Genomic DNA, 10,921 nt, shown 5'->3' on the forward strand with positions numbered 1-10,921 from the left:
TAGATTTAAATTTAAATTATCACGTTGACTGCATTGGCCGATTTTTATGTCGGCATAGTAACAAAACAAATGCAATCCACGTAAAACAGTTCGATGCATAATATGTTGTTAAATATATAGAATAAAATTTAGAATGGTTCATATAACCTTTAAATATCATTTTTATTTTTAGTGAATTTTATCTTATATGTGTACGTCACTGTAAGAGTTCGATGTTTCTTGAGGAGAAGCTAAGTGTCGTTAAAATGATGCAGTGATAGTTATACAGTGTACAATCATACATATACGATAAGACTAAAATTGACATGCGATTGGTTGAAACAAGATAAACGCCAAACGTGATTGGATAACATGATAATCCAGGTTATAGCTAGTGAAGCACGCATGAATTGAGTGTGACGTCACCGTCAGTACTCGCGATCGGCCATTTTGTGAGTGTGTGCTGAATCGAGATATTTGTGTTAAGAAGCTTTTCCAGTAAAACCGAATGATTTAGTTTACGAGACGGACTCGCTTTACTTTTATTACATGTGTTAAGAGTGCGGGTTATTCGTAGACTTCACGTAGGTTCGTACGATGGAGGAAAAAGCGTCGTTGAAGGAACTTGACCAGTGGATAGAACAATTAAATGACTGCCAACAACTAACAGAAAGCCAAGTAAAGTCTCTGTGCGAAAAGGTAATGTATACGTAAAAAGTCGTTACCATTCTAATATTTCTGAATATCTTCTTAATCGAGAATATTTTTTATTTTTTTATTTTTTTTTTTTCTTCACAATTAGTTCTATCGTGATATTTTTATGTCCGTTTATTCGCACTTTACCGAGACCACCTAGCATTAGTTTGACGTGTCATTACAAACTTCATTGCGATATATTTGAATATCTTGTGTATATGCAAAGGAAAAAAACTATCGATATTTTGAGTTTTCGTGATTTCGTTAATTCGTGATTTCAGTTTTAACGAATGCCTCCTTTGACCACGATAAGACGTAAAAACTACCATGTTCGTTGCTGTTTGAATTTCCACTGCAACTTGTTCGTAGTTAGAGTTCTAAAATGCTTGTCGAATCAATCGACGATTCTATTTTTACTTTCTGAATAAGATTTCTTCCGGCATTGCTAAGTACACTATGATTTTCACGCATCAATGTCTGAAACACCTGTAATGTTATGTACACGTAATACATGTAATGTTTGAAACACCTGTAATATTTGGTTCTATTGCTTCTTTTTCGAAATATTAGTATATATATCATAATTTAACGACTGTATTTGAAATTTTTTAATGTTTGCACTCACAATTGCGTACACAAATTAAAATTTGATATATTATAAAGCGTAATATATAGAAAAAAGTATATTTGTTATCTTATTAAATATTAGTTATCGCATTATTACATTATCTGAAAATTTGATGAATTTAGATTTTTGTGTTCTACAAGACTATACATTTAAAATATGAAAAATGTTTTGCATGTGTGTTTACAAAGTGTTTATAAAGTATTATGTTGCTTAAAATATTGTAATAAATAAATAATGTTTTAAAAATGATTTAAAACACAAAGAGTAAGGATGTCACATCTACGATATAAATTTTATTAAGCTGCTTTCTAATCCATGGTATTGACTACTTTTTATGGGAATATGGATGTTATCTCTCATACAAATTATATTCAGGTTGATGGTATTATTTTAAATGGTATAGTGCACTCTAAACATTAATAATTATCGACTTAAAATTTAAAATATTTATTTTTTGTTAATATGTACTATTATTTGTTGCATGAATACCTGATATATATTGAGTACCTGATATGCTGTTAAAATTATTGTTCCTGTTATAATATCAAAATATGTATTTTTTTTTAGCAATAAGGTATTTCAAATGCATTTATAATGGTGAAATCTATGAAATTAATATGTATGATTTTTTAGAAACTAAATTTGAAATTTCTTGAATTTCATATTATATCAGCTTTGGAATAAAGGATTTAATTTATTATTAAAAATCTTTTACTACTTATGATAACTTAAATTGCCTTTCTAATTAATTATCTTTCATTTTTATATTTGTTATAACGATAATTAGTATATCTGGAAGGATAATTATTTTTTTATCACTAGGTTCATCACTAGGTAGATTTGTCTTAACTTAATATATATTACAAATATGATTATTTACTACACGCAAGAGCATTTTAATGTTTTAAACATGTATAATAAATAAGTTTATATTATTTATTTTAAATTGTTAAAAAAAATGTTTATTCTAATAAATTATATTTTGCAACTATAAATAACTTGAAAGTTGATATATCTTTTCAGGCAAAAGAAATCTTAGCTAAAGAATCTAATGTACAAGAAGTAAAATGTCCTGTAACAGTATGTGGAGATGTACATGGGCAGTTTCATGATTTAATGGAACTGTTCAGAATAGGAGGCAAGTCTCCAGATACAAATTATCTTTTTATGGGCGACTATGTAGATCGTGGCTATTATTCTGTTGAAACTGTTACCTTGCTTGTTGCGCTGAAGGTAAGACTTATATGTGTATATCATGTAGGAATGGAATATAAAAATATAATTACCTGATTAAATTTATTGCGAGCATAATATATTTAGTAGATATGTGTATATTTCTCTTATATTTTCATATTAGTTCATGAAATACTGCTTTAATAGGTCAGATATCGAGAAAGAATAACTATTTTAAGAGGTAATCATGAATCAAGACAAATCACACAAGTATATGGATTTTATGATGAGTGTTTACGTAAATATGGCAATGCTAATGTGTGGAAGTTCTTCACGGATCTGTTTGATTATTTACCGTTAACTGCATTGGTGGATGGTCAAATATTTTGTTTACATGGTGGTTTATCACCTTCGATCGATACCTTAGATCATATACGTGCTCTAGACCGTCTTCAAGAAGTGCCACACGAGGTCAGTGTTGGTTTTTTATATTTTTCCATAATTACAAGAGATCTATTATAAATGTATAAAGTTTATTTTTCCCGTCCTATTGTTTCAGGGTCCTATGTGCGATCTTTTGTGGTCAGATCCAGATGACAGAGGAGGATGGGGTATTTCACCTCGTGGGGCAGGGTATACTTTTGGACAGGATATTTCAGAAACTTTCAATCATTCTAATGGCTTGACATTAGTGTCACGAGCACATCAGTTAGTTATGGAGGGTTACAATTGGTATATCTATTAAAATATTGTTCACTTATGGTTTAGCTTAAACTGTATTTGTATGTTGCATAGCATACATAAATAGACGTGATAAATAATTATTGTCCAATACATAACTTTTTATTCTACACGTGTATTCATTGTTACAGGTGTCATGATCGTAATGTTGTAACTATATTCTCAGCACCTAATTATTGCTATCGCTGTGGAAACCAAGCTGCAATCATGGAATTAGATGACGCTTTAAAATATTCATTGTAAGCATCCAACATCTTTGGATAATAATAATATATATTTGTAAAAGATATTCTTCATAATCACTATTGTTTTTAACACAATCTGTTTTCATATAACTTTGTTTTTTAACTGTTCTAGCCTTCAATTCGACCCAGCTCCAAGACGCGGTGAGCCCCACGTTACTAGGCGGACACCAGACTATTTCTTATAAAGAGTCAAACCCCAGAGATAACTATTAAGGTAGGGGTACAGAAATGATTCAGGCTTTATAGCAATGCCACTGAACATAATTTATGATAGAACATCAATAAAAGTGTGGGGTTCCAACTATCCTTACACGTTACATTATAGTCACAAGTATTATATCATGACTCACTCTGTGGTGTCTTGTTAAGAAACGGAACACACAACCGCGTATTTTTCGTGTGTCCCACACCATACATATAGACACAACATTAATTGTATACAAATAGAGAAAAAAAAAACAATAATGTACACACGTACCAATTAAAATTCACATATTGCATTGAGTTCTACAACTTTCATTGTATTGCTTGTATTTTTATTATTGAGAAACAAACAAAAGAAAAGAAATGAACATAATACATGGATTGAGTATAAGTAGTGTGAACAAAAAAAGTGCATGGTACTGTTTTGAAACCTTAAACAAATAATTTATTGGAAACTGTTTAGACGAACAACTATATTTGTTGCGTGTATTGAATAGAAATAATATTGTTTGAGGTTTCAAAAAGTGTACCAAAATGATCATAGTTTATATTTAAGAGAGTGTCACATATAATTATTAGAGCGAATGGAGCATGAAATGTTCCACTTGAAGGAAATACAAAGAGGGTTGATGCAACAGTAAATTCGGCATATACAAATTGTGCCATATAAATAATTCAATAAATTCTGTAATGAATTTCGTTAATAATTGTAACACAGCATTACACATAATAATTCATCAGAATCATAATAGCAGTCAATTTTTCGCTTATTATTAATGTTGTTTTCATTAAGTAGATGAACAAACATAATTTACATAAATAATTATTTTTATAATCATAAAAACACAATTTAATGCGAGCTCATCTGCAATGCCTATTCCTTATCATATATTTTATTTTAATTACATACTGTTTCTTTTTTATTTTTCAGATTCCTTTGTACAAGTACAATTTTTAAATATCTGTATAATTTAAGAATCAAACAAAAAAAACTTTTGCATCAATCCTGTCAAAACTTCCTAAGTGAAACACAATTTATATACTGAATGAATTCATGCATTCACGATCATTAAATTGAAAGTTAATTGCTTGTGAACCTACTGGCGACTTTTTTACTAATTAATAGAAATGATGCTTCTGGTAAATAAACATGTGTAATGCAAGTTAAATGAATTTAATGTGTTGTGTCAAATCATTCGTACTCGTTAATACACAGACATTGTATACATGAGCATTGGATGTATTCGCAGAATACATAATTTCATAGAAGTAAGCATGTAACTTGAACATACGCATAATGAAACGATACAGTAGTAGCAATAAAATGGGAAAAAAAAGAAGGGTGTATAGACGTGCACACTAGTAATTTACTAAGGCTGTAAAAGAAAATAGCACAGAAATCATAATATTCTGGATACAGCAAACCTATTCTGCATAACGCAGGGTTAAGCATTTTTCAACTTTGTTTTATACATTATATATTACACCTTTTTCTGAGTTAGTAAAAAAAAAAAAAAAAAATAAGAAATTTTCTTATCTGGAGAAAAAATGAAAATGATAATATTATAACGAAAGCGAATTTAATTACACAAGTACATCTTTTAGAAAAATCAGTAATACATCTTACAATTTGTGTATAGTTAATTTTGTATTTGCTCTATTTATTGTCTTCTTATATATATATTTCTTTTTATTTTTTTTCTTTTCCACATATAATCAGTTTCATTGTCAAAAATAAGCTTAACTAACTCTTAGAGATTCGATACAATACTTTTGCAAGTTGATTATCTTTTTATTTGCCAATTTTTACTAAAGAGTAATGTGACATTACAAAACAAACACTTTCCTCTAATTATAAGAACCACACATCTACATTTCTTCTATATCTCACTACAGTTTTGACACTGAATATCATTATTTTGCAGGTTTTTACAAAATGATCATACATTAAATTAGTAGAATATAAGAAGAATAGGTTTTTGTTGCAAAGCTGATTAATCAATCACCAATGCACATGCATAAAACACAAATTAAAGCTTTCAATGCTTCAATCTTATTTGTTATGTACATAAATTCAAAACTACACAAATCAGTTTATAAGTGTATATAATTATTATATATCACATACATACTACATTGTATATATCAAATTGAATATCTTTTGCTATATCTTTTGCAACATTTTATATCAATCGATAAAAAGATGCTTCAACCAATCGCAAATTATGTATGTGCAGTTGGTTTTTAAATTTCAGCATATTCTCCTGATTTTAAAATTTACGTATATCTTGGGAAGTATTAAGTTACAAATATCAAACTGGCTTACGAGATCTATATTTAGGAAAATATTGCTGAAGCAAAGTAAAACAGTATGCCATGAACTGATATTATGTCGTCTCATTATAAACAAAAGGTAGAAAAATAAAGAAATGTTATCGTATTTAGAATCGTGTATCATTCTTATACATTGAACTATTGTACTACAAAACATGTGATGAGCAGGACTAACAACCAGTTTTAAAGCTAATAAATAATTATTCACATGTGTATGTATATTCTAACATATATAAAAATTTTAAAAATAAGTTTCATAAGGAAATAGGTGAATTTCTACGATTAAAGTCGTATTTATAAATTACATAATTTTAGCGATATTTTAAAAACATGTACAAAACATTTATTAAAAAATAGTTAATTAAAAAAATAAAGATTTCAAATTAAAACATCAATATGCAAAATTATTTTTTACAACATTTTACAAATCAGAAATATTCAAGTCTTCTATAATTGAGACAATTGCACTTGCCGTAACGAAAAATTCTAACACGTATACATTTCGTTATATACCATTAGTTGATTTGAATTATATCTTTCGCAGCTATTCTAATAAATTTCTGTTTCTCGTTAACACAAAAATAACTGAAATATGTAGATTGAAAACGCGTTAATTGAAAAAAATAATAATTTATTTAAAAACCTGAAATTACAATGACTTTATTGTAATTATCACTATGTACATTCTTTTAGAATATTCATGTTGAATATTATTTACTATGTACAAATTAGTAAATTTACGATAAATAAGGTTTCTTGTCAAATTTTAATATACTATTATATCACAATTTTTAGGTTTCCATTTTTGATGTTTAAATAAGGTAACATTTTCATGTATTTCATATAAAAAGAGATATTGGAAATTTTATCAATTTTACACATGTAACTTAGCACTAAACAACATAAATAAATGCAATCTTTCACTTGTATATTTAAAATTATTGCTTAAAACATTAATATTTAGAGATCAAACTGTATACAACAATTTTATCTATGCACAAAAAGAGTCTTTTTATATTTATGAAACACTTAATCTCTTTAATCACATTTACGTAACTTTCTGTCAGTAATTATACACTAAACTCAAAAAGTCACTTTTATGTCGCAAAGTTAAAGTTAAAACAATATTTCTATCTCAAGTATGAAACAAACTGTTAATGTTGATTATATTCTATTAATTATATATTGGAATATTGCTATGAAAAATTGAAATATAAAAAACATTTGTGTTCTCATTAAATAGATTACAATTTCATTCCTGTATCCAATTGTAATATTTGTTTCATGACCTCGTATGTTGTAAAACTAACTGATACCATAGGAACAGCTCGTAAATAATTGATACTCATTCCACGATACAGACCTTTCATGATACCATTTTCTTTGTATATCATTTTTATAGTCTGCCACATGCTAAAGCTAAACAAAATTTATAATTAAATGTTGTCTATTAAACTATTGACAAGAGTAAATAATCTTTTTTTATTTAAGTCAGAATTTGATTAATGTTTACCTGTATTTGTGTGTAGCATGATTCATCATACCTAATTGCATACGCCTTCTAGTAACGTCTAATGGATAAGAAAAACTTTGAGCAATGGCACCTGCAATACCTCCACATAGCAATCTTGCTGGTATAGTTAAAACTAAACCACCTGTAATTATATTGACATTTTATTTTCATCAAGCATTAGTTATACAAAAACATAAATCAAAATTATGCACTCAATAATGTTTATTTTGATTATAAAAGAATTCGAGCATTTGTATAATTATAAATTAGTCAAAATATACTCTAGGAATATTTTAAGAAAAATTTTTAATGCCAAATAAATTTCTTTAAACTCAATACTGATCATATTTACATACATTTTGTATTGATATGAATACATAGATTTTTATGTAATATTTATTAATAATATTATTATTAAAATTTAAAGTTAATCATACCAGTATTTCTATCACATTTTTGACAAAAATAATTCGGTGCATATTTCATGCATAAATATTTAAGCTTTTCAAATGAATAAAATGAAAATCCTGCATATGGAATCATGCCAAAAATAGTTGGCCAAAACCCTCTGTACAATGCTCGAATACCACCTTCCTGAAAGATTCAATAATATTAGTGTTGAAAAAAAATACTTTAAGTTTCCTTCTTGATAATTAACAGTTAAAAATGCATTAACCAGTTCGCTACCAGCCATCACATATATGTGACAAACATTTCTGTTCAATTTATGAAGACATGTTAAAATATATAAAGAAAAATGGTAAAATATATAAAGAATGTGCTTGGTCTGCGATAATATTAGGTTATTTGAAGTTCACAAAGCCAATAATGGACAACCAATTGGGCTATGTATTGACAAATGTTCTAAAATTTACCATACAAAATAATAAATATAATATATAAATGCATTTCACTATGAAAGTTGTATTTTTTAGGTTTTGTTTAGTAATCCTACTTATTTCCTCCTAATTTAATGTGATATACATATATGTGACACATGGACTATAATGTGTAGCTTTTGTCTATAGCCCAGCATCACGTATGTGTGCCGGTTTAAAAAAATTTTTTAAATGTTTTAAATATATATAAGTAATCTTTTCAACTGGTGTAATATAATCCCGAAATAAATCTTAGGCTGTGGTGGATATTTTTCTCAGAAGACAGAAGCAGCAAACTGGTTAACAACATGTATTTGGATTAATCTATATCACACTTTATCTAATATTGTTTTATTTTCCGTACAGAAACGATTCAAAGTTCAAAAGTAAGTACACTTACTTTAGTAAGTTTTACTTCTGCGTTCTATCTTCAGCTGATATCATATTTTATGTTTCATAATAATACTAATATATCCAAATATTGCAATTCTTCAGTAACATATAATATAACTTACAGTTTTAAAAATCGTGATTCCTGCATGTATGATCCCAACGTAAATATGTTCTCCAGTAACTTGGAAAGCAAGTCTGGCTCTAATGATGTCAAGTGGATATGTTAATATAACTGCTGTAACACCAGCTGCAGATCCAGCCAGAAATTTATCTATATGGTTATGCTTTCCAAATAAGCCTCCTAAATGCTGGTAAAAATTAGGAACAGTTTAACGTACTTGTAATATCATCCGTTTAATAAAGTTTTCTAACAAAAATGTTCCATTTTTCTCCCCTGACTATATGTACCATTTTTTATCTCAATAATTAAATTATTTTATATTTTTATAAAATGTTCATGTATACATACAATATCCATATACATATATATGGATTTAGACAATAAATCAAAAAGTAAATCTATATTATTAAGGCTCACCTTTAAATTATGAGCATGTCTTTATATTAATAATGGTTACTTCAGTCTGTGGAACCACTTTACCCAGAACAAATTTTCATTATTTTGTTAACTGTCTTAATGCACCTAGTAACGAATTAATCTAATTACCTTTTTATATAGTTCGAATGTAGTAAATTGTGTTGCAGCATATGGAAAAATTCTTATCATTTGTGCAAAATTTCCTTTGTACAGAGCAAGAAATCGTTCACGTTGAATAACTTCTTTCAGTCCAGAGAAAACACCTAAAATGGTAATTTAAAATTTTAAAAAAAGAATTCCTTTTTATAAATTAAACGAAATTTGCTCTCCACACTTTTGCTTTTGTTTTCTTACCCAAATGTTTATAATGTTTGTTGTGTGCTTGCAACAATATTTTTATCCTATCTAATGGAGCTACTGTTGTTTTCGAACACATTCCAGCCAAACCTACAAATTATTAACCGACAGTAAAATCTATCATTTTTATTAGACAGCATACATTTTTTTTTTAATAAACTGTCATAATTCATCAATGACACAAATATTACTATAAATGAAACAAAATGTTGTAAAATCATTTGTAAACACTAATAATAAATTATTAATATATTACTTGATTCCAATTATGTATGAAGATTGTACAATATTTTATAAGAGCTCTAAATAAATTATATTCGTGTAATGTTTAATTTTAGTCGTGAAATAACTGAATGAGAACACATAACGTTGAAATGTAAAATAAAGTAACGTATTGATAATAAACTTACCGCCGGCAATTAAACTTTTTATCAAAAATTCATAATCCTTTTCTGATTCCAAACGAAATGCCATTTTTATATCAAGTGTGTGTACAAAGTGTACCTATGTACACATGAGTTGGGAATATTGGATTTAAAAAAAAAAAACAGATCAAAATATCCGTCACGGAAGGCTATCGTATTGATACTATTCCATCGTACACATAATTGTCGATAATGAGGTCATTGACAATGATTTACTTCTTTATCTTACATGCTACTTACTCGTAGATGAATTAAAGCGTATTATACGTACTGTAACAAATATGTATATATATATATATATATATATATATTAACATTAGCAGAAGATGATGAGAGAAGTGGACAAATTTTAATAAGAAAAAAACTTACATATTTATTATATAGATCAATTTCGTCTACGTTCTCTTGTCAGTACCGATATTATTTCCATGGATTCTATCATCGTTGTAATCGAAGGTACCGACGAAGAGGTAATCAATTCGGATTCTAGTCAGGATGCGATTAATGTTACTGACAACGAGCACATTGAATGTTCGATTGAGAATAAGACTATAAGCTTTACAGAAAAAAATTTACTTCATAAATTGTAAATGCAATATGGAAAGTAAAAGTTTAACTATATCTAAATTTATAGCGGCACAAATACACGGTATCAGTGCCATCTACCAAGGAAAAAGCTTGATATTTCCCAATAAAAGTGAATTTCAAATATATAATGAAATATAAATATATTTTATGATAATTAACGGATATTTTTTTTATAGGATAAACAAAAAATATATAATATTATCTCAAATGTATGAATATATAATCATAT

At 27.6% G+C, this 10,921-nt stretch overlaps 2 protein-coding genes across 5 annotated transcripts; one reads left to right on the forward strand and one right to left on the reverse strand.

Moving 5' to 3' along the window:
- Positions 1–405: 405 nt before the first annotated feature.
- Mts (protein phosphatase 2 catalytic subunit mts) lies at positions 406–6,146 on the forward strand. 3 transcript variants are annotated; one of them, XM_076899277.1, is made up of 7 exons: positions 406–678; positions 2,327–2,536; positions 2,684–2,947; positions 3,036–3,208; positions 3,349–3,456; positions 3,575–3,676; positions 5,922–6,146. In XM_076899277.1, the coding sequence occupies exons 1-6, from the start codon at positions 577–579 to the stop codon at positions 3,645–3,647; spliced, it is 930 nt and encodes a 309-aa protein (XP_076755392.1). In that variant the 5' UTR covers positions 406–576; the 3' UTR covers positions 3,648–3,676; positions 5,922–6,146. The 3 variants fall into 3 exon arrangements, with proteins under 3 accessions (XP_076755392.1, XP_076755393.1, XP_076755391.1); XM_076899278.1 differs by lacking the exon at positions 5,922–6,146 and adding an exon at positions 4,598–4,839; XM_076899276.1 differs by lacking the exon at positions 5,922–6,146 and having other exon boundaries at positions 3,575–3,975.
- A 1,060-nt stretch (positions 6,147–7,206) lies between these two features.
- Positions 7,207–10,349, reverse strand: LOC143426102 (solute carrier family 25 member 16). Of its 2 annotated transcripts, XM_076899275.1 has the most exons (8): positions 10,345–10,349; positions 10,090–10,183; positions 9,677–9,769; positions 9,452–9,585; positions 8,907–9,092; positions 7,951–8,107; positions 7,514–7,655; positions 7,207–7,419 (listed from the first exon to the last, which is right to left on the reverse strand). In XM_076899275.1, the coding sequence occupies exons 2-8, from the start codon at positions 10,151–10,153 to the stop codon at positions 7,245–7,247; spliced, it is 951 nt and encodes a 316-aa protein (XP_076755390.1). In that variant the 5' UTR covers positions 10,154–10,183; positions 10,345–10,349; the 3' UTR covers positions 7,207–7,244. The 2 variants fall into 2 exon arrangements, with proteins under 2 accessions (XP_076755390.1, XP_076755389.1); XM_076899274.1 differs by lacking the exon at positions 10,345–10,349 and having other exon boundaries at positions 10,090–10,246.
- Positions 10,350–10,921: the final 572 nt, after the last annotated feature.

The sequence above is a fragment of the Xylocopa sonorina genome, chromosome 8 (genome assembly GCF_050948175.1).
Source record: "Xylocopa sonorina isolate GNS202 chromosome 8, iyXylSono1_principal, whole genome shotgun sequence".
In the NCBI taxonomy this organism is placed as follows: Eukaryota; Metazoa; Arthropoda; class Insecta; order Hymenoptera; family Apidae; genus Xylocopa; species Xylocopa sonorina.

Bases quoted from the DNA above. Each gene is read 5' to 3' on its own strand.
- Mts (XM_076899277.1), top strand. From the start codon at position 577: ATGGAGGAAAAAGCGTCGTTGAAGGAACTTGACCAGTGGATAGAACAA. The intron at 2,537-2,683 runs GTAAGACTTATA...CTGCTTTAATAG, and splicing joins CCTTGCTTGTTGCGCTGAAG to GTCAGATATCGAGAAAGAAT. The intron at 3,457-3,574 runs GTAAGCATCCAA...TAACTGTTCTAG, and splicing joins GACGCTTTAAAATATTCATT to CCTTCAATTCGACCCAGCTC.
- LOC143426102 (XM_076899275.1), bottom strand. From the start codon at position 10,153: ATGGCATTTCGTTTGGAATCAGAAAAGGATTATGAATTTTTGATAAAA. The intron at 9,770-10,089 runs GTAAGTTTATTA...AATAATTTGTAG, and splicing joins AAAAAGTTTAATTGCCGGCG to GTTTGGCTGGAATGTGTTCG. The intron at 7,420-7,513 runs GTAAACATTAAT...AATTTTGTTTAG, and splicing joins CATGCTACACACAAATACAG to CTTTAGCATGTGGCAGACTA.